Source organism: Macrobrachium rosenbergii, chromosome 14 (genome assembly GCF_040412425.1).
Source record: "Macrobrachium rosenbergii isolate ZJJX-2024 chromosome 14, ASM4041242v1, whole genome shotgun sequence".
Taxonomy (NCBI): domain Eukaryota; kingdom Metazoa; phylum Arthropoda; class Malacostraca; order Decapoda; family Palaemonidae; genus Macrobrachium; species Macrobrachium rosenbergii.
In genome coordinates this window covers 47393448-47421024 of record NC_089754.1, presented here as the reverse complement: position 1 = coordinate 47421024, position 27577 = coordinate 47393448, and the positions used below count along the sequence as shown (strand labels likewise).

The following is a 27577-nucleotide window of genomic DNA, read 5'->3' as shown; positions in this document are numbered from 1 at the left end:
AATTGATTAAATCTATTAATTTACACTGTATATTTATATGAATGCATGGTAACACCAGGTGAACGAGCAGAGGAAGATGAAAAGTTAACATTATTGGTAACCCCACATGTGGTTTTAACAAATACACAAATAGGAGGAAATAATCTAGAGGTAAATGTAAAGGCAGCTTCAAAAGACATAAGACAAGAGAGGATCATAATAAAAGACCGAGAACATTTATGAGTACATTATTTTGTTCATCTATGGTCAAACAAACACAGCAGCAGCAACCAGAGATGGACGGTCACACATCTTTGCATTAGTCAGAGCAGGTTGTGTAAACCCACAATGAGGTACTGGGACATTGGGGTAATACTGTACTGCAATCGCAAAACTCATCATCATCATCCAGTAAGTGACCACGACGTCATCAAATTGGTGCACAACATCGGCCGATCGAAACTCAACCGCAAAATTCATGCTCACCAGGCAAGAACCATGCAACTCAAAATGTTTATTTAAGACAAGGCTCTTTCAACTATATCCACTGAGAGAAAGAATTCATTGGTAGGCCGTATCTTTTTAGTATTTCTACAACTAAAGAGCTAATTGAGATAGTTTCCCAATACTGTACTCCCAACTATAACACCAGATGCTGTTCCTTTATGAGATATATGGTTGCAGTAGATTCTTGTAGTCATGTTCACACGATAAATTTAAAGTATGCAAAATGATCACTGCAGCAAATCACAAAAGAATTGAAAAATGTATTTTTTGCACAACTGCAACTTCACCAAACAAATGAACAAGCACCAGCATATTTATTATATATATAAAGACCATATGTTAAGCTAAACTAAACCCAAACAGTACCGTATTAATATGAAAGAATATTAAAAAGAAATACTGTATACCCCAAAAGAAAATGCCTGGCCACAAATGGGAAGAGGTTAATTGTATGGGAAATAGGGAGAGGGTCATGAATATACAAGTATATATTCAATTCAAACCTCATGGTAGGGTTATGTCAAAGCTGTCTCAAAATCATGCCAAAGCCAATTGTCCATCAAGAACGAGCTTATTCAAGGTGCACAAAATCAAGATGTATTTAACATCTGATGGTAAGAACACAGCAATAACCAAAGTTATTCTGAATATATAAATGTTTACTATAAAAAGTCTTAGCAATTTCTAGCCTTAAAGGTCACAACACACAATATAGCTAACCTCATTTTACTAATAAATTATTTTTAAGTATTTCTCATATAAGTCAAATAAAGGGCATTTATAAATGAATTACTGTAAAGGCAAATTTCTGGTAAAAATGATAATCTTACGTTAACTTAAGCCACATACTACTATTTCCAAGGAACTAATAAATGCAATACTGTAACTGTAGTACAATACACGTAATAGAAAATAAAGTCTTTGCCATGTTCAATACCACCTTCAGTCTATGATGAATGAATATATATATATATATATATATAGTAATTAAAAAAAAAAAGGAAGTGGGAGCAGCAGTCATCTGAAATGAGTTAGAAAGCTGAAGTCATGCAGTTCAACAGTTATAATACACCTTATGACTGACCAAATACTGTATGATGTTGCTGCTGACATTGTAAGCAGACGCTGCTGCTGACAATGTAAGCAAATGTGGCTGCTGACACTGTTAGCAGAATATGAAGCAAAAGCTTACAATTTTTTTTCTATTTCTTTTCTTCTGTTTATAACAAGATCTACTACATTAAATCCACTTTTAGCTTGCGAAAACGTTCTCTTTAATCTAGATTTTTTTTTGTTTTTTTTTGTCCGGTTGGAATACCTACTCTTCATCAAAAATGCCCACAGACATATTATCCCTTGAATTACAAATACCCACACTTCCTACAAACAAAGACAACAGCAGGCAAGTAACTGTATCCTTTACCATAATTTATTGTAGTCTTCTTTCTTTTCCCTCTTCAAAAGCTAAAAAGGCAATGGAGACAACACACAACACTTATGAACAAGGAATGTCAGCCTATGTAAAAGTCACGTGTCTGTGGTCATGATAGAAAAAAAATGGACCTGGATTCCTTAAAGTAAATGACTAAACAAACCTCAAAAATATAAATATAAGGGTATATACAAGCCAAGGAAAAATCAACAACAAATATTTCTAAATAAAATAATCTCATCCACTGAACACATCTGAACTATCATTAACTATTTGCTACATAACTGGGGCAAAATATCGGAAGCCAAGTCTAAGTGAGATAAAAGGTCACTTTTGTATGGGGAATGTTACAATAGTTTACCTAGCAAGTGAGAGTTCTAGTTCGAGAAAAAAAATCCATCTTATACCCTCTCCAAACAAATATATTCCTTCATTATTTCTTATAATTAACTTGCCTATATCTGATAATAATAATGTACATCTAACATCTTCACAGTACTGTACTCCAATAAACTGTAACAACATTTGTAGGCTACCTGAAATTATTACCCAAACTGTGATACTCCTGTTGGGCCTACAGAGCCATACGTCATTTGAATTTTTTTAAGAGTTTCAGGGTTAACATCTGGTCTCGTAGAGTCCCGAACGGCCGATGTAGCGAACCCATTTGATTACGTCATGGTCAGAATAGTTGAGCTTCGACTCAAACACCTTCAAGTAGCGGACCTTGAAGCCAGATGGGGCAAATGGTACCTTTAGAAGAGAAAAAACAATAAAATTTGTTAATTAACATATCATGGTAAAGTTTCACAGTTTCTTGTCTACACATCACTGACAGCATGCATCATTTCCTTCTTTGTGCCTGCTCTTCTCCCAAAACACTGTAAATAACACTACCAAATTTACCATCTATGTTAACTAAAGAGGGATTACAATAGCTAACTAAAACGTTAACACCTTGGATTCATACAAAACTAAGGTTATAGATACCAAGATTCTATAACAAAACTTTGCTACTTACTCCATCAGGAAAAAAACAAATAAATGCAGGGGAATAATTTATTCCATGCTACACTCACCAAAACTTTGTACTTAAAATCTTTAAAGTACTGTACCTCCTTAATATTGCACAAGGAAAAATTGTACTATCATTGTAACAGGCACTCAGTTTGTTAAATTAGCTTTCTGTGAATATTTATCAAGAAAGTTTGCATGATTCAGAAAATAAAAATCAGCATAACATTTTGAAAAAGAATTTATGCTGTATGCATCAATTGACTAGGATTTTGTTTCAATTTCAAAAGTGATCTGAATATTTTTGAAAATTTTTCTTCATAAGATCAAACTTTTTCTTTAAAGAAAACTATTGTATTTCCTGGCATCAGAGACATTCCAACCATGACAAAGAACCCAAATTTTGCTTGCAAATGGATGGGACTACAGTTGAAGTATTTTAAGATTCTGATAGTAGTGGATGTAGGCTGTTGCAGCAATATTTTTAATCTCAAGCAAAGAAGCACTAAATGCCAAAATAAGAAATAGAATTACAGTATGATACAGTATATTTTATCGCAGTGACCCTTTGTAAAAGCACCACGTAAGATAACATACCACAATCTTACTTTTGTCAGACAATAATGTTCCCTAAAAAATACTGGTAATATTATGTACAACATTAAAGTTACTTGTCCAACATGATAATGAATATGTATTAATGAGTACAGTTGTTTCATTTCTTTTTATTATGATAATATTGTTTGCTTACTATTTCAACAAGGTTTAATTTAAACACTTCATTTAAAAGTCATATACAATTCTGACTACTGTCCAGCAAAAATAACCTTCAACTGGGTTAGGGTAGGCCTATTAAAACATAACCTTTGACCTCTATAAATAAATTTCAGGCTCACTTCAGGAAAAAAAATAGCCATCTCTGATGCCTGGAAATACAATTATTAATGAATGAATATCAAAATCTTTTACATCCCTTTAATGATACAGGACATTATAGTGTGCCTGTAATACTAGAATACTAGTGCTAATATTTTTCCCATGCATGTTACAACAATCAAATCTTAAATTTATACAACTTCCTCACACAAAATGTTACTGGAGTAAATGTCCTTCAGTTATCAGTTTTATCCATTCTTAGAGAAACCTCCCAATGAAGTCTGCTGATAATTCAGAAGCTTTCTGCAAGTTTGTGCTTCACTCTCAAGTTGACATATCTTTACATTACACAAGGAGGAGGAACCAAAATGTAAGGCAATTGTCTGTATGATACATAACTGTTTTTTTTTTCAAATATAGTTATCTTTTTCTCACATTACTGTTCTGCTACAGCCAAATGTTTATTCACACAGGGGAAGTGAACTTAGGATTTGATACGACACCACCATATAAACAAAGTATTAAACTGACAGTTAATCACATTATCAGTTCAACATGCTACTGTACAATCACTCAGAGAGTCCATTCTGTATGCTAACTAATTATAGCTCTGGACCAACCCCAGTGCAGCTGTAAAATATATGAATCAACTGCCTCTTGCAAGTGGAGTAGACAGGCTAAAACAGTACTGTACATCTGAGAGGGAAAGAATGAGTTTCCCGATTACCCGGCAAGCCACCAAATAAGAACAGATCACAAAAGAATCTTGGTGCTTTGAGTGATATAATGATATTCCTTAAGCATTAAAGAGCCAAGTTGGATTGACACTTTTAACTGGATGATTTCAAAAACTTGTGTCTGAATGAGGCTAACATGGCAAGGCTACCGCTTGTACACTCTAAGTGAAATTGAAAGTCCTCTTCTTGAGCTGAAGCTCATCTTATGAGATTTTTAAAGCTATAAGGCTCTTATATTCTTTTAAGATTTTGGTGATAAAAACTTGAACAATTAAGTCTTGCTAATTTAATGATACAAATGTATGTCTTCAAAGAGAATTTTTCTGTCATCTTATCAGTATGACAAGAGAGAAAATACTAATGAGTAGTTTAACACCTTCAAGTCACATTGCTGGACTTTCCCAGTAAAAGACCTGAAAATTTCATTTTTTTTTTTTTGGATGTATAACCTTAACTAATATCCAATGTGATTTGCAGATGTGCCTAGTATACAAGAACTCTAGGGTTATTTTATTGAAAAATTCCTAAAGTTGACTTATGGGAAAATTAGGCCACAAAGAATCTTGGAAGGTTTATATTGGAGAAATTACAACCGGAATTGGTACTTGTTCTGTCAAGTTTCTGAAAATGGCTGTCATCTCTCCAAAAATCATGTCTGCTCCACACTAAGGAAGGCAGAGAATGAGAATTTATGTTCTTCCTGAGGCTAATGAATTCTAATAAGCTTGGCAAGGAAATAGTTCTTCATGTCCTTGCCAAGCTTATTTGAATTCAGGAAAAACAAAAATTCTCAATTTCTTCATTCTTTAGTGTGAAACAGATCTAAAAACCTTTTGAAGAGATGACAGCCCTTTTTCTGAAATTTGACAGAACATGTACCAATCCAGGTTGTATTTTCTTCAATACAAACCTTTCAGGATTCTTTGTGGCCTAATTTTGCCACTAAGCTAGTCAACTTTAGGAATTTTTCATTAAAATAACCTTAAAGTTCTTTTCTGCCAGGCACATCTGCAAATTACACTAATCTAAGAATACTAGTGTAATCTAGAGGTAGACAACTAAAAGGGTGGCAGTGACATTTGACAGCCCTAGATGAAAACAGCTCTCCATCAAAGGGACCAGACAGCCTCCACAAGTGGAGAGATGTCCCCACACTTATGTCCAAGCATTATACAAGACAGACCAAAGTATAAGCTCCCTTGAAAAAATCTGTTAGCAGGAGGTGGCGATCTACCCGCCAATTCTGGAACAACTAAGAGTTAACAAGTATAATCCAACATTCTGACTGATGATACAGATGACATAATTTAGCACCTATATCAACTCATGATTTAAAAAATGAAAATTTTTCATTGTAAAATCTCACTTCACCATCCAGCTCATTCCCAAGATGTTTTATAACTAAATTGTATCTGAAAATTTCACCTGAGAAAGAATGCTTGTTAAATACAACTTTCACAACACTAAAAGCAACACTTGTACTAAATAAAGAACTTCTAATACAAAAATTACAAATTCTCAATGGCAAAACATCTAAACATCATTTTAGTTAACAGGCAAAACAAATTCAAAACACCTTTTCATGTACTCACACATTTTACATCTGTGAAACTACCCTGAACTAAAAGGATGTTACATAAAACAATGGAAACGCTTAGTTCTTCCTAACAGACATGGAACAAGATAAATAATGTGTCATTTACTTGTATATTTTAACAATGGTTCAGTTACGACAAACTGGTGCATCATCCAAAATACAATGCCCTGATGCATCATTTGATGCAAAATATAAAATTAAATAAAAAATTCACCATAAATGTGACAAGCATCAAAATGGCAACATCTAAAATTAAACATGAGATCTTCCAGTGGTGCTCAAGAAGTGGTGTGTGGGTCACTTGGAAGAAAAATATCATTGATTAATTATCGTTCCTTTAAAGAAAATGTCAATGGTTGCCTATCATCCTGCTTAGTCCCAAAAACGGCATCTGTGCCTTCATGTTTCAACCCATGGAAAATGCAATAAGCATCAAATCTATTTCAACAGGGAGGAAATTTATTGTGGTTTCTCAAGGAAGAAGTAAATTTAACTTATCTATATTATTAAGATTTAAATTCTTTTTCCTCTGCAGATATGCACAGATTTATTTTTCATGGCTAACTTAATTTGCAATTCTGATTTAACTTATTCTTGCATGTAACTACTGAGCTTCAAGATGACGCCAGTATGAGTATTCTAACTTGAATAGTAACTTCACAGTAACCACTAAAAGAAAGTCTCACACCACAGTTATAGTCCATAGGGGACAGGTGTGTCTGGCACATACATTAATTGCACTGACCAGCTTGACCCAAAAGCTACATAATTTTTTTATGCAGTTATGTTATACAAGAGCATAAAAAATACCAGATATTAAAAGTAATTTGTGTTTTTCATGGGTATACAAACCATAGCTTTTCATAAATAGAGTATCCAGTGCCCACTACATGCCTCCGTTGTGTACTGACCAACAAACAAAAGAATAACGTATGAAGGACTGGGTATGCTGCCCTGACCTTTCATGGCCTACCCATGCCACTGTAGGTCCTCTTTTGCATTAATAAAAAAAAAAAAGAGGGCCGAACACAGACATGTCGTGAGATGCGCATGAGGCCTATGAGTTTAAAGATAATTTTCATTTATCTTTTGTTGCATATTTTTTTATGGTAGAACTGAGATATTAAAGTCACAATGAAGTCTATTTACTGTACTTCATTGTAGGACTGAAAATGTTTAAACCAAATACAGTACAGTAAAGTGGTCAGTAGACATAGGGAAGTTGGCAAAGAAGTTATTCCTTTACTTTTCATAAAATATTTCCTTTAATATAATCATGAACATTTTCAATTCATTTTTCACCATCAGAAAGTACAATCTTCCATCCAATAACTTATACTTTAGTGTTATTTATGTTAAATTTTGCATATAAATAACTTTAGAAAAACTATAGAAAATGGCAAAAAAATTTTATATTTTTGACTGGATTAATAATAACCTTTAAACATGTAGGGAGATATGATAATTATCTTTAAACCAAGCATTCCTGCAGAGGAGATAGAGCCAAAACATCCCCCTACATTCTCCTGATGCTACCCATCAGAATGTTTTTGGTTAACTTTTTTTATACGACATAATTTGATGTAATCAGAATCTCAAAGGGTTGAATATCGTAAATTTCAGTTAGGTTCTTTGGTGTACAAACTACCTTCATTGTTATCAACAAAATATTACTGCTACCTTCATTGTTATCAACGAAATATTACTAAGTCCAGAGTAGTAAAAAATGCCATTAACAAAATACAGTAATGTAAAATGTAATCCTCAGGGTAATGATCCATAATTACAACAAATCCTTAGAAACTTATAGCTAACATTTAATTTTAGCTATATATACAGCTTATATTATTGATTAATTTCTATTTCTAACTCAACCAGGCATCTTAAAATATGAAGCAAAATAAGCATGAGAAACAAAAACCTATATTTTTTGTGTGCAAAGAATGCAGAACCTAAGTACACAAAAATTATCTAATACTGTATAACAACTCAATTACAAATCTATATCTGCTCTTTATGATACTGAACAGAAAACATACATCTAGTGCAACTGGGAACTATGGGCAGTCCTAAAACAATAAAAATAGGCTTTGGATAAAACAGCTCATCAACATACTTCACTACAGTTTAGCACATACCATTTCCAGAAGAATCCAATATCAACTGTTGAACTCAATCTCAAAGTGAGAAATTTATTTGAGATGGAATATATTGTTTTTCATGGTGTGGAGATTATCTAAAAGCCAATAGCATTAGTTACACTTCAAACATTTTTTTTTGTAGATTGCATACCTAATCCCAATAAGATTTGAATATCGGAATTGATGAAAAGCTTCAAGACTGCAAACAGGAAAAATAACAGGCAGGAGGGTTGCCAAATGCATAAGCAAATCCTCTACCTAATCAAGTGACAATACTAACCCTACATTTTTACACAATGGACTGTCCATCAGTCAAATGCGCGCGCACACACACACACACACTAACACACACACACACTCGCTGAAAGAGCATCAATCCAAGCTTGTTTGGCTCCAACATCACATTTCATTTCCCAGTTGGCAAGAGACTTTACTGCTAATAAGTACTGCTTTGACTGCTTGGTCGTAACTGCCAATAAAGGTACGTAATATTTAAGCAATAAAAACGGCAACTGTTTGCTTTGAGAAAGTTTCAATAAGTCCAAAAATTTGAATACAATCATGAAGGTAATGAGACAAAAAAAAAAAAAGCTCACTAGTAAAAATTCACAGGACTAAAATGCCACAAGGAAAGAACACCATGGCATAGTAACAAAAGATAACAGAAGCCAAAAAGTTAATGAAATCAAATTTATTAGTGAATACTACAGACAGCTTATGCCACGAACACAAAACACTAATGAAATGTAATTCTGATTCCTCTGTTCTTGAACTCCATCTCAACTAGTAGCAGCAATAAAGGCACATACAAAACTGATGGCTAATATTTAAAACTTTTCAGTTCTATAAATTACTGCATACAAGAAATACAAAATTAAAGTTCACAAAGTAACAAGACAACCCCACTGCATACATCTAGATACATAGGAGCATTTATAGCCTTTTGCAAGGTAATATGTCTTGCGATGTCTATCACACTCAGAAAACAATGAAATTCCATTCACACTAACCATCTCAAAATAACTAGATAAAACCTGAGCTTTTATGTTAACCTCTCATTAAGTACAACACATTTATAAAAAAAAATAGTCATCACAAAAACATCTGTAACTGAGCTTTGCAATCTACCAGTAACTAGCTCCAAAGAGAGAGAGAGAGAGAGAGAGAGAGAGAGAGAGAGAGAGAAAACGCAACAATACAAGAATACCTACAATAAATCTTAGGTACGTGTTAACACAAGACCATACAAGCTACTGTATGTAAAATCCATCAGTACTGAAAATGAAAATATCCTCATTACGTAATCTCCCTTACCTCAAAGTTCATGGAAATTGGAGGCCGAGTCCATTTCTTCTTGGTATCTGTTTGCAAGAGTTCTATTTCAGCCGAAATCTGAGATTCCTTCATGCCTCCCATACGCTTAATCCTGTCAATCAACAATATAGCATGAAATGCTTGCTAAACAACATGAAATATATAATTCTCCACAAAATGTGAATGTCAAATAATAACACTTTTAATTCTACATAACAAACTCAGACAATCACGTGCAAGAATAATCCCAGAGAAAATAATCTGCTATTTCTATTTGTTACATAATCGTCAACAGCACAAACTAATTCTGACAATCTAGTTATTCATAAAATTCTACAATTTATTTTACTTAAATTTTATTGCAGAATTTCACTGTAAGCAAAATTATAATACAATATTGCTACAAAATAAGCACCACATTTTAGCTAACAATAAAGTGTTCATTTCCCAAAATGCTGTAAATACAAACTAACTTTAATAACGCTGTAAATACTAAAAACGTTGTAAATACAAACTAACTTTAAGAATGTTGTAAATACAAACTAACTTTAAGAACCTTAAACATATCTACAAACTTTAGGGCCTGTGACAATTGACTCTGAATAAATTATCTAATACCACAAAAACTTGAACTAATATAATTTAAAAGGTAACTAAAATGTTCAAAAACTATACAACATACAAGAACCAACTTACTTCCAAACAATAGCATTTTCTGAAGCCTTGTACTTGGCCTTCCCCTTCATACAGATAAGTTGGACTCCAGAGGTGTTCAGTGGTGTGGGAATTCGCACCTAAGTGAAAAATTAAACAATTTGATTTAGGCAACCATCACCACCAAAATAATAATTTAAACAAAACTGCATTACTATACACTTTTTCATATATTCCTCCAATAATTTACATCACATGCAAAACAATGACTGATCTCCCCCAAGTACCTCAATTTTCTGAGCAAGAAGTGAAGGCTTGAAGTTGCTCTTAATGACAACTTTTACTTCCATTTTAGTACGACCAACTTCCCGGACCAAGGGAATCACACGGAATGGCAGAGAGATGTCCTTCGTTGTACGGTACCTGTTGGCACATGGAGGATTTCGTACTACTCTATAGTGCTCTTCAAGCAAGGCATAAAGTATTGTGCTATGACAGCAGTACAAAAATTTATACCTAGTTTCACACTTCAGTGTGCCTAGATACAGAACTTTACTACATTCATTCTACGTATTACTTACCATGCCAAAGGAAAACACCTATCCTGCATGCATGTGTAAATTTTCATTTCACTACAGTACCAACTTTCCATGAATCTTCAATGATTACTGTATCACATTCAGTTCTCTCTCCATTCTACTGACCAAAATTGAAGTGGTTCATACCAGATTCTATCCACTCGTACACTTGCCAAAATTATATGAAGATATTAATCATACAACATTAAATAATACTATCTACCACTTCTTTTGTACCTCTTTAATAAACTTTCTCTCTATATTCATATATAGCTCACCTTCATCAGAAAAATATACCGAACCATTTATTTTTTCAAATCCTTCAAAATACAAGTGCTATGATCTGCACAACATTTCTTCTATTTGCAGAACAGAATCCTCAATGTTCATACTTTTATACTTCTGATATACAATGTCTATACAGGGCTGGCATAAATTCAGTTCCTCTTGAGAGCACTATTTCTACTGCAAACTTGCCAGATACTGTACACTGATTTTGATGAAACAGCAAACATTTAACTCTTCATAAAAAGCACTGTTCTCACTAAAAAGAACATTTTTTTTTTATTTAGATACCAATATTAAGAAAAATATCAGCTATGCAAACAATACAAATCTTGTACTCCAATATAAAACCATTATAAGAACATGCACAAAGCAACACAAATGTGAATTTTACTTCAGTCCCAGAGAAATATATAATTTTTGCATGCAAGAAAAGGCTAAGCTGTTTTAGAGAGAGAGAGAGAGAGAGAGAGAGAGAGAGAGATCAACTTTTAACAAAGTGGTAAAAGGAGCCTTATTACAGAATGTTACTGAGAGGAGAGAGAGAGAGAAGAGAGAGAGAGAGAGAGAGAGAGAGAGAGAGAGAGAGAGAGAGAGAGAGAGAGAGAGAGGAGGGGTTTATTACAATGCACAGCAACATCTCAAATGAAGTTTATAGTACCCAAGACAATCACAAGCAGCTTTTGGTTTATATCCACCACCACCACCACCTGAACCACTGATACTTACTTGGGGGCTACGGAGCAATGATGTGCATGCACAAAGTATTTTTCCAACAATGAAGGAATACAGGTAAAATTGCTGAGGAACTTTCAGAGCTATAAAAGTGAAGAATATGAAATGATACATCACACCTTTACTTTAAACTCAATTTGAAGTTTAGTACCTTAAACTTTTTTAGAAACTCCTTTGAAAAAAGTTTAGCACCTTAAACTTCTTTAGAAATTCCTTTGAAAAAGATAAGTTACTCAAAACACTAGAAACTAAAAAAAAAAAAACCACCAGAGAAATATGAAAAAAATTACTAAAGGAATAATAGAAAAGAAATGCGCACATAAATCTATGTAAATGAAGCATATCTTGAAAATAAACACCATTAACAGAAAAACAAAGCCGTTAAGTTCTTACACTACACATATTAGTTACCATAAAAAAAAAAAAACTACAAATATATGCTATCAAAACTATAATGAGTAGTAATGACCCTTTACATTAATAAAAGCCTTACATCTTAATTAAACTTACTTCTATATATGGTAATAATCCCAGGTCTTGATATCAATTATCAAGGGAGGATATAGAATTTGAAAAATACTTATTTTAGGGATAAACCGCACTGGTGTCACAAAACCGAAGGTCAGCAGCAAAAATTATGTGCGATTTGTTGTTCCAAGTCACCTTATTAAGTGGTATAAATGTCAGAGTCATGTCATTAAAAAACAGCATTGGCTGGCCCTCCTTAATGCCAGAACATCATAGTATTATACAATAAAAAACAAAAAGGTTAAACAATGCTATACACACAGATTGGTTCAACTCTCCCATGGGTGTGTGATTTGCTGCAACATCTCCAGTTAGAGAAACTCAATCTTTCACCCAACAGAAACCTTCAATTTTCTTTACCGAAAAATTATAACTGATGTTCTCAAGCCACAATTATCCTCAGTTTTTAACTTCTGCTAAGATTATTGAAAATATTCCTTTACATAAGATTTGTACTTTCAGCAATTTGATAAGCTCTATATAATAGCTTAAAAACTACTATAAAAACAGTTCACTATTCAAGAATATTAAATACTCCTTACATAAATTACCATAAGGTATGAGTCTGGAAAGGCAAGGGTTCATGGTGAGAGAAAAAAAAAAAGTGATGAATGTAAAGTAAAGCTGGAAGAAAACAAATAAAAATCAGCCACAAACTCAATCACTAGCTAAATCAGGAAAATAGTTTCACTTATCTATTGCAAAAAAAAAAAAAAAAAATACGAGGCTAAACAGAAACAAGCCATTAAAAGGACACACTGCCGATAGAACTTCAAAGTTCTCTGCAGAATTCATTCTTCCTTCAACAACTTTGCTCTGTGCCTTTTATTTTTCATCCACATCTTATAGTCTTTTCCTACCTTGCTGCCCAACTTCTTATCTCTCAACTTGTTCCAATTTTCACCTTTTGCTCAAGAGAAACTATTCAGTTAAGCCCTATGACAATAAGAGATATCACTCACTGGTCTCAAACTTTCTTGTAATTATCAATGTACAGAATTGGTTACTTTACAGATGAATCCTGAACTCATAACTCCCTGAGCATATTTCACTTTTTGTTCCAATGTCTACAATCTCTACTGCCTTCTCTGCCTCACACTACACCAACAGGATTCCTATTACAGTACTTGAATACCTAAATAGGTTAAAAGGACTTTTCAACCATCCTTAGCTATTCATTAACCATCTTCAGGCCTCAAATAATTATTACAGCTTCCACCAAGCATGCAATTTGACACTTCATCACTCTGGCTTCCTAATAACTTGACTCTTGTAAACACTCTTTCAATTTTCTCCTCTTTTAATACCTAATTTGATAATAATCTTCATATTGCTCTTTACTATCGCCAGTCAACACTATTACCCAATATCAATTACAGTGTATTCTATTCAAACCTCTCCTCATTCCACAAACCTATACCCATTTCCTCTCCTTTTCTTACTTATACGACAGACATCACTCACCCTTGAAGAAACTCTAATGAGAGAGAGAGAGAGAGAGAGAAACTCATTCATTCTCTAATTTACACATTTTCAACTATCTTCACTTTCATTCAAAACACTTGTCATCTTTTATTACCTTCTGAACAACACAGCCTCAACACCTAAAAAAAATAACTCTTCCCCAACAAGAATAACAAAAAGTATGTAAGAACTGTACCAATATTCATATTTAGAACAAGACTGAACAAGCAATTTGCAACACCATGCACATGAATTTGAGGGGAAATAGTTACTAGCCAGAAAGACTTACACAGTTACTGTTAAAAGTTAATCTAAAAACCATAGAAATTCATTCTTAAATTCCCATACATCTTCCCAAATGGATGTTTTTAAATGATATGAGGAGAAATTTGGAACACAGAAGTTAGAAGTCGAAGATGGTGAACAACTATCTAGAAAAAGACCAAAGGGAACATTAAAAATAGAGAAAAAGTTGCACAACATAGCTGGGCTGAACAGATACTACCAAAAACTTTAGTAATGTCTATAGTGAACTGTGCAAAACACACAGCAAGCAGTTAACATAAAATGAGAATGAATAGTAATGTCTATAGTGAACTGTGCAAAACACACAGCAAGCAGTTAACATAAAATGAGAATGAAGAAGTGATGAAGTTCAGCAATAAGTGATGAGCTATTGAAATAGCAAATATCTTTCTCACAGACCACTCAAAATAATTCCTGTCCTAAGACAACATTTATTACTCCACTGTAATTCTCCCAACAAAACATCTTTGGCATATGGTTCATACCTATGCAAAAGCAATCAAAAGTATCCTGAAGAAATGCTTGTAAAGGAATTTTAGAAAAGGCCATTTATATACTGAAGAAAAGTCAATGGACTGATACAGTATTCAATGGCAACAAAGCTTTTTATATTTACATGCCATTCTGAAATGGTAAGAAATACACTACTGTTCCACGCAAATTTCATATTTCAATGTGAATGACTGCAACAATGCTTCCCTTGGTATCTATCAAAGGTGTTCGATGGTGTATCTGCCAAAGGAAGCACTTCTGTCTAGACAACATAGATAGCCTTAAAATAAAAGTAAAAAATGTCTGAAGCCCACTGCAAAGCTCAAAATAGGCTTTTAGCATGCAAAACTGAGTCCAAAAACTTTGTATCTCAAGCAGAAGTTCAATCTAAATTCCAAACCACAAAAGAAATCTACTTTTCAACTTACCAACAAACTAACTTACCTCATGAGTTCAAATTCACCATCAGGTGGAATGAATGAAATAGAGTGTTCAGTTTCAAACTTTGAAAGCTTGACACACTGGTGGAACTGGCAGTCATCGATGGCAATGCTTGTCTTTGCTGACCGTTGACTTTCATCAGCAGAGCCTTAAACAAAAAAAGACAGAAAACTCCTTAACTTAGAACACTGATAAAAACATCATTAGAATTTTTCCAGCTCTCAATTTTCAAAAGTTTTTTCAAGGGGTGTCACTTATTAGAATATAACCTATCAAAATTTTTTAATTAATATATTCTTTGGGTCATCGCTATGTGAGTTGAAAATTTCACTTAGCAATCTGGTTAAACAGTATCCATATCATCAATATACTAGTCAAAGCACGTGGTATTTAAATTTTTTAGACTTCGAAGTAATCCCTAAAGTCAACAAGATTCAGACATTAACAATAACCTCCTCCTTATGAATTTGAAATATCGACATGTGAAACATCAAACCAACATTTTTTCTACTCAGCCACAATGTACTGTATTGTCATGTGATATTAACCTGTTTATGAAGATGCAAATACTTGACTCCAAAAAGAATATAAAGTGGATGCACAATGACAGAATAATTTTAGGCTTTTCTAAACCAAAGCAACTAGGAATAATTGGTGAAGTATCAGAACGTGAAGATAAGCCACTTGAGGGTTTGCTCAACATAATGATACTAATTTAGTAATAGTAGAAGCTTTTTCATTAGGTACTTGAAGTTTACTTCATATATTCATTGTTAAGCAAAGAAAAATTACTGTTTTGTTGGGTGATATGTTTATATCTTGTATGTTTTACTGCGTGTTGTTTATGATGTTCTGGAGTATATGATTAGTTTTTAGGTATACAGTACAAGCTTTTACAAGTTCATACCTTATGCATTAACCAAGGAGAAGGTAGTTCTATTATTTGGGGAAATTTCACATTTATATTTGCTGACTTGAAGTCTATTAGCTCTATTCTTGTTGGTGACACATTCGTTGTTATTTTTCCTACACTACACATTACCAAATCACAACGAAGAGTTTGAGGTAGTTCACCACTTTCAACTTGGGACTGAAGAGTTTGGGGAACATTTAAATACTCCAGTGCTATTCTGAGTGCCTTATTATGAAGTGGTTTTTACTTTTCAAAGCTGTGTCAGAAGCTGACCTGTATGTCTGACATCCACAGTCAAGAATAGACATAACAGTTGCTTTATACAGTAATGTCCAGTTTTGTCTGTCAGCTCTCCAATTAGTGTGAGAATTTTTCACAAAATTTTATGCATATTTGCATACTGCTTTTATGCAGGCTATAAGGCTTTTCAGCCAAGGTACATGTCAAAGATTAAGATGAATTTTGCCGTTTGACTTCTTTGTATATTACGATCTCTCATCTGTAAGTCAATATTTTCATTCATTTTTCTCCACTTCAACCTTTTATAAAACATAATTTCTGCAGTCTTTATAAGAACAACTGGAAACCTTCTGATATGACCATGTATCTACTTTTATTATAAGATTACTGATGAAATAGAAACCTTCATTGGAATATTTTACTATATGGACTGGAGAACTTTATACTGAACTGGGCAAATGAGAAAAGTACAGAAGCACAAGAGAAACAACAAAAGATTACACAAAATCTAAAATGAATACCCCTCAGAGAACTGAAGAATGAAAATACATGAGAACTTGAAACTTCAGTCAATAATAATTTATATATTACCTCTCTTGGCATCCATCACAATCTTATCGTTGATTCCAAACTTGCACTCTGGCATCCCCGAAAGATAACTCTTCATCACAACCTTACCAGCTACATGGGCTGATAATACTTGGCCTGTTGGAGAAAGAAAATTTATTGTGGATATCTTTTAAAATTCAATAATAATAAAGATCATTTATGATAATTTCTTCATTTGCTCTTCATTTACAGATACTGTAAATGAACAACTTAACAAATTCTTCTACAAATATCTTAGCTTTTCCAGCAATCTGTGTGTTCCCAAAATCATAATATAAATATCACATAGGGGTGACAGATCATTACCAATAAGTCATAATTAGTAAGGAATACAAGCAAAAATGCTACAGCAGTTAAGAAAAAAATTTTAAGAGTATTCATGAAACTTGTATATTAATAATGTTCCTTGATAAATACAAAAAACCCTCAGGAAAATAATCTGCATAATACTACCAACTTTAATAAAACAATTAATGTTCCTTGATAAATACATAAAAAAAATTTCAGGAAAATAATCTGCATAATGCTACCAACTTTAATAAAACAATCTGAAATTTCATATAATTTCCAAAAAATTCCAAAAGTGATAACAACACATTGTCTACCTTGAGGAGACATAAGAAGGTTCACATATTCAATAACATCAAGGAAGAGCTCATTACGGCGATACTTGATGCCTTCTCGACGCCAACCAATCTGCCCAGTAACCTAAAGAACAAAAAAAATCAGTTGTCTAGTTGAACTGATATATGAAAAAAAACTACCTTAAAACACAAAATGCTTAAAATGGACACATAGGTATTTTAAATATTATAAACTAGCATCAAAATTACTTCTGTTTTTGTAGTCATGGGACTAGCTCAACTTTCACAGCAAGTAACCAAAGCCAATCCAAGGACTTTACAATAATTATTTAAATATCCTGTAAATACAGACCTGCTACTGGTTATTATTCTTCAAAAGAAATCAGTTGATTACACTGCAATGAATACTGACATTACAGATTATATAATAAATATGGAGAAAATATTACATTACCATTCAGAAAATAGCTATCATTCACGAAATACAGCTTTCAATTACAAGCATCTAAATTTCGGTAATATTGGGGGAGTAACTGATTAATGAACCTCTTGCCTACTGATTTTACTAATTAGGAGAGAGCATTGCAAACATTGTGGATGTATAAAATACATTTACAGTCAGCCCTTGACTTATGTGGAATTCACCTCTACAAATCTAAAAACGCATGGCTTGAAAAATTTTCAGAGTACTAAAATATAAAACTTTAACTGACTTCATACTCAGCATGCTATGAGTATATACTGTATAAACAAAAAATTCAGCTTCTTATATAAAACCATGTGTCACTTTCATCAAAACAAATACACACTGTTATATAATCACAGCCTCAAACAGCAACTACTATATAACCTGCCCGTTACCAAAGATATTGAGAGCTATATAATCACAGCCTCAAACAGCAACTACTACATAACCTGCCCGTTACCAAAGATATTGTGAGACATACTTATGAACAAACATAGGCCAAGACATATTGCAACTAATAAAAATCCTGTTAAATTTACATTTACATAAATGAATCTCCACAAACATGGAGAGAGAGAGAGAGAGAATTTTAGTTCACTAACTGGTATTCTGTACTGCATTTTATTGACTGTTTCCAGTTTCTTTTTAGGTTTTTAAACAAAACTAATCTGAACATCTTGAATCATAGAGAAGAATATCTCTTTGCAATGTTTAAAAAAGTCACACACATGCAACCTTAAAGTCACATTCCTTCCATTTACTTTTCTTACATTTATGTAATGAGATTTAATGGCGTTTATAGAATAAAACCTAATTCTGGCAGCGAGGTATCATGTTAAATCGAATGCAAATATTCAACACAAATCATCACTATCAATCCAACGTGGCATTCCTCAAACTTCAAAAACAAAAACCACACTGAAATTTCAGATCTTTGCCAGAGCAACTGACAAATCAACACATTAACCCTTAAATGCCTACTGGATTAACCGACTAAAATTGTCTGTTGGGTGCTAAGTGGACGTACTGTACATCGACTACAAAAATTTCAACCTTCGGTCAACTTTTGACTTCGACTGGTCGAAAAAACGCAATTAAAACTCTTACATTCTAGTAATATTCAATCATGTACCTTCATTTTGCAACAAATTGGAAGTCTCTAGCACAATATTTCGATTTATGGTGAATTTTGAAAAAACTTTTTCCTTACGCCCACGTAACTCTGCGAAAAATTTCAGAAATTCTTTCGTCATTTTGTCGTAATTTTTGCATAACATAAAGTTTTATATATGAAAATGTGTGCAATTTCATGTAAATACAGCAAAATACAACCCATGGTTGTAGCTTTTATCAGTTTGGAAATATTTTCATATAAAACCACGATAACTGCCAAAATTTCAACCTTCGGTCAACTTTTTGACTCGACAAAATGGTAACAAAATGCAATTGTAAGCTAAAACTCTTACATTCTAGTAATATTCAATCATTTACCTTCATTTTGCAACAAATTGGAAGTCTCTAGCACAATATTTCGATTTATGGTGAATTTTTGAAAAAACTTTTTACTTACATCCGCGCCAGAAATTCTTTAAATCACGTTGTCGTAATGTTTGCACCATTTTATATTAGTCGTTACATAAAGTTTTATATATGGAAATGTGCGCAATTTCATGTAGAATACAACAGAAAATAACTCATGGTTGTAGCTTTTATCAGTTTTGAAATATTTTCATTAATTGCCAAAATTTCAACCTTTCAACTTTAACTCGACCGAAATGGTAAAAACAATTATAAGCTAAAACTCTTACATTCTAGTAATATTCAATCATGTACCTTCATTTTGCAACAAATTGGAAGTCTCTAGCACAATATTTCGATTTATGGTGAATTTTTGAAAAAAACTTTTTCACGCCCAGCTGCGGTAACTCTGCGAAAATTTCAGAAATTCTTTCGTCATTTTGTCGTAATTTTTGCACTGTTTTATATTAGCCGTTACATAAAGTTTTATATATGAAAATGTGCACAATTTCATGTAAAATACAGCAAAAATACAACCCATGGTTGTAGCTTTTATCAGTTTGGAAATATTTTCATATAAACCACGATAACTGCCAAAATTTCAACCTTCGGTCAACTTTGACTCGACCAAAATGGTAACAAAAATGCAATTGTAAGCTAAAACTCTTACATTCTAGTAATATTCAATCATTTACCTTCATTTTGCAACAAATTGGAAGTCTCTAGCACAATATTTCGATTTATGGTGAATTTTTGAAAAAACTTTTCCTTACATCCGCCAGAAATTCTTTCACACGTTGTCGTAATGTTTGCACCATTTTATATTAGTCGTTACATAAAGTTTTATATATGGAAATGTGCGCAATTTCATGTAGAATACAACAGAAAATAACTCATGGTTGTAGCTTTTATCAGTTTTGAAATATTTTCATATAATCACGATAACTGCCAAAATTTCAACCTTCGGTCAACTTTAACTCGACGGAAATGGTAAAAAAACGCAATTATAAGCTAATACTCTTACATTCTAGTAATATTCAATCATGTACCTTCATTTTGCAACAAATTGGAAGTCTCTAGCACAATATTTCGATTTATGGTGAATTTTTGAAAAAAAACTTTTTCCTTACGCTCATGTAACTCTGCCGAAAATTTCAGAAATTCTTTCATTTTGTCGTAATTTTTGCACTGTTTTATATTAGCCGTTACATAAAGTTTTATATATGAAAATGTGTGCAATTTCATGTAAAATACAGCAAAATACAACCCATGGTTGTAGCTTTTATCAGTTTGGAAATATTTTCATATAAACCACGATAACTGCCAAAATTTCAACCTTCGGTCAACTTTGACTCGACCAAAATGGTAACAAAATGCAATTGTAAGCTAAAACTCTTACATTCTAGTAATATTCAATCATTTACCTTCATTTTGCAACAAATTGGAAGTCTCTAGCACAATATTTCGATTTATGGTGAATTTTTGAAAAAACTTTTCCTTACATCCGCGCCAGAAATTCTTTCAATGTTTGCACCATTTTATATTAGTCGTTACATAAAGTTTTATATATGGAAATGTGCATGTAGAATACAACAGAAAATAACTCATGGTTGTAGCTTTTATCAGTTTTGAAATATTTTCATATAATCACGATAACTGCCAAAATTTCAACCTTCAAACTCGACCAAATGGTAAAAAACGCAATTATAAGCTAAAACTCTTACATTCTAGTAATATTCAATCATGTACCTTCATTTTGCAACAAACTGGAAGTCTCTAGCACAATATTTCGATTTATGGTGAATTTCTGAAAAAAAACTTTTTCCTTACGCTCTGCGCCGCTAAACTCGGCCGAACATCTCAGAAATTCTTTTGTCACGTTGTCGTAATGTTTGCATCGTTTACATTAGTCGTTACATAAAGTTTTATATATGAAAATGTGCGCAATTTCATGTAGAATACAACAGAAAATAGCTCATGGTTGTAGCTTTTATCAGTTTTGAAATATTTTCACATAAATCACGATAACTGCCAAAATTTCAACCTTCGGTCAACTTTAACTCGACCGAAATGGTCGAAAAACACAATTGTAAGCTAAAACTCTTACATTCTAGTAATATTCAATCATTTACCTTCATTTTGCAATAAATTGGAAGTCTCTAGCACAATATTTCGATTTATGGTGAATTTTTGAAAAAACATTTTCCTTACGTCCGCCAGCGGTATTAACTCGGCGAACATCTCAGAAATTCTTTCACACGTTGTCATAATGTTTGCACCGTTTTATATTAGTCGTTACATAAACTTTTATATATGAAAATGTGTGCAATTTCATGTACAATATAACAGAAAATAACTTATGGTTGTAGCTTTTATCAGTTTTGAAATATTTTCATATAAATCACGATAAATAGAAAAATTCGACTTTTCGGTCAACTTTAACTCGACGAAATGGTCGAAAACTGCAATTGTAAGCTAAAACACTTACAGTCTAGTAATATTCAATCAATTAGCTTCATTTTTCAACAAACGGAAGTCTCTAGCACAATATTTTGATTTGTGGTGAATTTTTGAAAAAACATTTTTTTACATCCGTGCGTTACAATTCATGCATCATTTTGTGATAATATTTTCTCTGTGTTGCTTTCATCGTTTTATAATTTGTTATATACCAAAATCATCGCAATTTAGTGTACAATAAAAAGAAAAAATAACCCGTTAGCTTTAACCGTTTTGCTCACAGCGCGATTTGTATAAAATTATATATGAAAATTTTGTTTTGCGCTGTCATATATTTCAATATTTATATATGATAATGATATTTTTTCATTTCTGATGGTTGCATACTAAACTTCAGGCAATGACAAAAAAGGAGCAAAAATGAACTCTTAATCTTAAAAACTAAGCGTGCTGTGATTTCTTGAAAAAAAACTTTTTTTCCGCTTCGGCGCTAACTCCCGAATGCCGCCGGCATACGGGAGACGTTTTTGTAAATAGAGGCTCGGCGTTTAAGGGTTAATTACAATAAGTCATTTGATCAAAGCTCCATTACATCAAGAAAAATTGATGGCTAAACACTAATAAATAAGACATACCTGAGATGTAATTTGGGACTGCTCTTCTTTGGTAGCAGTCTTAATACCCTGCTGAGTTATAAATGTCTTAAGGACACCTGTGTCTGTGTTTTGGGGATAACCAAAATCAAGAATCTCTGAAAAGTTAAGAGAATATAACTGAATTAGTCACAAATCAATTATTAATCACTAATTATTAGAATACCAATGTAAAGTTATTCCCCAGATTAATGTGTTATATCAATATGAATGGTTAAAATACTTTAGAACAGAATAACAATACTTTATGAAGTCCAAGATATTTATGAAATCTACTGAAAATTACTGCATAGTATCAGAACACTGTAAATTCCTGATACTGAAATTTTGCTTCATACAGCCAATGCACCGTATATTTTAAATAACAATTAACGTGATTATAAACTACAAACAAACCACTAAGGCTAAACATTTCAGCAAGCAATTTTATACCAAAAGTCTTTGTTCCCTTACCATCAAGTAATTCATAAATGAGAACAAAATTGTTCTTGACATTTTCTTCAGAAATTTTTCCAAAGTAGCTGCTCATCACCTGCAATGACAATAGTAAAATCAAACAATCAAATCAAATACCTTAAAAAAAAAATCACTATAACATGTCATTTTGTGTACAGAATGTGTCAGAATCAAGCCATGCAATCCAAGCATCAAGGCAACTTCATTTACTAAATAAAATATAGTATTAAATCTCAAGTAAACTCATAATGCAACTGACTATTCATTTCTTACCTCCAGCATCTTGATGAGGAACTCAAACACCTGTGAAGCATTGACATTTTGCTTGGTGACAGCTGCAACCCAGATGTTAGCTCGCTGTTGAAATAAAACCAGTTATAATTCCTGAAGTTCTCACATACATTACTGTATACAATACAAAATGTATGTCAGGTATATTGAACTATTTATCTGTAAATGTTTTAATTGCTCTCCAAAAAGAAAAGTGAACCTGCTGCTCAGCCTACAAGTTCCATAAGAGATCAATTCTATTTCAAACACATTTTAAAAAAATCCTCATGAAAGCAACATGGTGACAAGAGGTAAAATTACGAATATTGTATACATCTAACTCTGTATACCTGTACAGTACAGTTCTCTGTGAACAAGGTACTAAGCAAAACCATAAAAAAATACATGACGCTTATCTGATATATCTTCACTGAGGAATTCCGAACTCTACCAAGACATTTTCTGGATATAACTTGAAAGTCAACTCTACTTCATTTACAATACACTTTTTCAGCCAAAAGAATGAGGACCAGTAAGACAGAAATACAAGACCTTACTCAAGTGGATATAAAAAACTTCCTATTTCCAATTATAACAATTTTTAGATGACAATATTGTCAAGTGAAATTATATAACCAGTATCTCATTTATTTTGTTCAATGGTATGAAAGAATGCTATTACCTCGTCAACAAATTTTTTTAAAGGCAGGTTACTACTCGCAGTGAATTCTTTAAAATAGAAACTCTTCAGGCAGTTCATTTTTTAATTTCACAATCAAATAACAAAGATTTTAATTATTTTTTAAAAACTATTACATTTTCTTCACTTGTGGTCAGTCACAGTAAAAGCTGAAACAAGGACTCTACCTTAATGTGGAAAAAACTTGTACGAGCAATGTTGGTGACCGGTGAGCGGACTTGCTGACGAGCATGGATCACATTCACACGGAATGCATCCACTGCATTTCGTCCAATGTCATCCCGATAGACACGGGATATGAGCACCTCACCTTTATGGTTGTATATGAATAGACCACCTAACATCCTGGAGGTCCTGTAAAGAAAAAATTATGTATCAGTTTTTGCGAAAAATACCTTATGAAATAAAAATAGCAAAATGTTTCACAGACCACCAATAAACGGTCCCATTCTATCAACACCCACTTTTTTTTATCAAACAAATATTCATTATTTTCTTGATTAGACTAGGCCCTTCTATGTCATAACTGCTTTTAAACAGTTATGCCTTTAATTGTTTTAATATTCCCATTAAATGTCTAAAGCACCAAAAAGGTTTGTACATGTCAGAAAAGTACTTTAGTAGCCCTGGAGGCAGCAGTAGGCTATAAAGAACACTACTGACTGCACACATGACCCAATGTCCAAACCTAGTATACAAGTTTTGGTTACCTTTCCAGTTCCTTATAGGTTGGAAGTAGGCTCTTTCATAGGTTAGGACTATGTTAACACTCCTATTAGTAAAATTTTATGTGCATATATTTTTACTTTAATGTCAGCCCACTTACATGAATGCCATGTTTAGTACCAGCCCCACTGGCATTAACATTGAAACTCAGAGTTGGTAAATATCTCAGTAAGGGTAAATCTGTCATAGATGTTAACATGCTTGTCATGTTGCATATTACAACTTAAGAAAAAAAGCAAATGATCTTAAACATCACAAACTCGTTTTGGAGGGGTTCTGGGTTTCAGCAGTGGGTCCCCAGGCGGTAAAACTACAGGATTGCTCCTTGGAAATTGATTTTTCCTATACTTTTAGTCCTGCTGATGAAGTAGGTGGTGTTGTTCATTGTCAGGCAATTATTATTAACCTCATATCCACCCAACATGGTTGGGAACCCTTTGGGAACACAAGGTTTTGGAAATCGTTGGGAGATAGACCGACTGCCAAGTTGTTGTTATGGAATGGTTCCATGCATTCGCAAGTCATTAAGGACCCGTATGTTGCTCAAGAAGGGATTGGCTAAGAAAACCTGTTATAAAAGGAACTATACTAACCTAATGTACCCTAACCTAGCAGGCTGTGCAGGCTGTGTTACTTAGCCGGGGGGAGACCCCCCAGTGAAGTAAACTCCACTTTTGGTGGAACAAAGTAGTTGCTCCATGGCGGCGACTACCTTCTAACTTGACTTTTTCTACAGATTTTTGGTTGCTAATTATGAATTTACCTTCAATTTTTGTCTGATGAATGTAATTAATCTGTAATTAACCCTTGAAGTCCATCCAACAAGAGGCTTCCATACACGATGTTCACAAGACAGAGCACGGGTACGTCTGTTTCGAACGAAGTTCATATCCCGTCCGGCAAGTGCAATAACTTATCAACGTATGGGTAACCCCGTCCCCCCCGGCCAGTACTAAACACGGCGAAGGGATATTCCATTTGGCCGACAACAAACAAACCCACCGCCAGTATCAGAAATCCAAAAGTGTAGAAAAAACTAGGGTAATTCTATATATCAGCTCTGCACCTGTTTTACCTTTTCAACTGGTTTTTTCTACACTTTTAGGGGTTCTGATACTGGTGGTGCATCTGTTTGTTGTCGGCCAAATGGAATGTCCCTTTGTTTAGTACTGGCCCCGTGGGGACATTCCCATAGTTGACACATTATTGCACCCCACAGGGTATGAACCATTCGCAGACGTGCCGTCTTTCTGTCTTGTAAGATCGCGTATGGAAACCCCCTTGGATGGACTTCAGGGGTTAATTACAGACAGGATACACTCAACCCAAAAATTAAAGGTAAATTCAATTAGCAACCAAAAACCGTAGAAAAGTCATGTTAGAAGGCGTGCTCTGTCTTGTTCTACCAAAACTAGTTTGCAAGGTAAAACAGGCGCGGAGCTAATACTTAGAATTGATTTTGGATTCTACTTCAGACTATGGCAATTGATCGCTTTCCTATGTTATTTTTTTGCTTTACAAGAATTTAAAGTAATATTTTACTGTAACTCAAGCACTGTCATTGACCTTTGAAGACTACGCGGCTTGAATTGCCCTAACGCAGGGGTAAATCTAAAGCATTCATGACAAGTCCCCCACCCTCCAATTTGGCAAAATTGTAAAAACCCCTAAAAATACCAACATAACGTTAGAGGTGTTTACTGGTTACAATTTTTGCCGTATTATTAGCTATGGAGGTCAGGGGCGGGCGGCACGAATGCGGCTTAGACCTACCCTAGGTAATCAAGTCGTGTAGTCTTCAAAACTTTAGTTTGCAACAAAAAATATGACTTTAAAAAAAGCAGTAAAATAACATAGAAAACGCCAGCTCTAGCTCATATGGACAGCCGGGCTTAGAATTACCCCACTTTTTACCAAAAGCTCCCCTACAACACTGCACATGCGCGATAGCATTCCAAGATGGCCAGTGTACAAAAACCTATCAGTTCTCATGTTAATTACAGTCGACCGCCAAAAAATAACCTGTAATATGTTACTAAGCAACCAAAATACTATAAGAACAGCCAATTTCCAAGGTAATACCTGATGAGGAGCAACCTTAAAGTTCTGCCCCCCCACATTGCTACTAAGGACACCCTATGTTAGGCTAATTGACAAACCTAATGGGGCATAGGGTAGGGAGACACTAAATAAAGAGACTGAAATACAAAATAAGATGTCTTAAAATCATCAGTAACTACTCTCCTAGATCTTAACCCAACCGGGCAACCAAGATATCCTTGGATCCTACTATATCCTCTTGAGGAAATTCACTTACAGAATACTATTAAACCCAAGCAATCCTCACACTGGCTATGCCCCCCAATCAAACACCATTGGCCACGTAGGATATACCAAGAACTATTTCCTCCGAGTATGTCACAATCTCAGCTGGTCCAGGTCTGCCTTGGCTTACGGTATATGGCGGACTTTCCCTCAGCAAATACTGTAAAAAACAGCTTCGTCTGTGCTCTGTCGCAAACTACATCACATTACCTCCTAATTATACCATTTTTACAAAAATATAAGCAGTACAAACCCGTGAAAGCAATGTCACAAAAAATACGTCACGCCGACAACATTCTTCGTTCTCGAGGGGCGTTTCAGAGATCAATTGACGTCAGCGTCAGCCTAGGACCATAACATTCACACATGAATCCACCGAAACTTTCGTACGGTGTTAGTTTAGTAAATGTTGTCCAATTAAATTTTACCGCATTCGACTGTTTTGTCAAATTATTGCTTAGGATGAATTACGGAGCGATTTTTTTCTTGTATAGGCTATAAATAACTTTAAAAATCATTGCACGAAGGACTCGTCAGCAGCACTGCTAAGTGATCCTAAATGGCTCTTCCTGTAAAC

The 27577-nt window shown here is 33.7% G+C and overlaps 1 protein-coding gene across 1 annotated transcript; it reads right to left on the bottom strand.

Annotated features, from left to right (window-relative positions):
- Positions 1-211: 211 nt before the first annotated feature.
- Positions 212-27577, bottom strand: AP-2mu (adaptor protein complex 2, mu subunit). The gene is made up of 12 exons (XM_067116813.1): positions 27254-27577; positions 24117-24303; positions 23253-23336; positions 22977-23055; positions 22506-22621; positions 17448-17550; positions 16825-16938; positions 15084-15228; positions 10539-10674; positions 10294-10391; positions 9598-9709; positions 212-2671 (listed from the first exon to the last, which is right to left on the bottom strand). Exons 2-12 carry the CDS (start codon positions 24291-24293, stop codon positions 2537-2539), a joined length of 1299 nt encoding a protein of 432 aa, XP_066972914.1. The 5' UTR covers positions 24294-24303; positions 27254-27577; the 3' UTR covers positions 212-2536.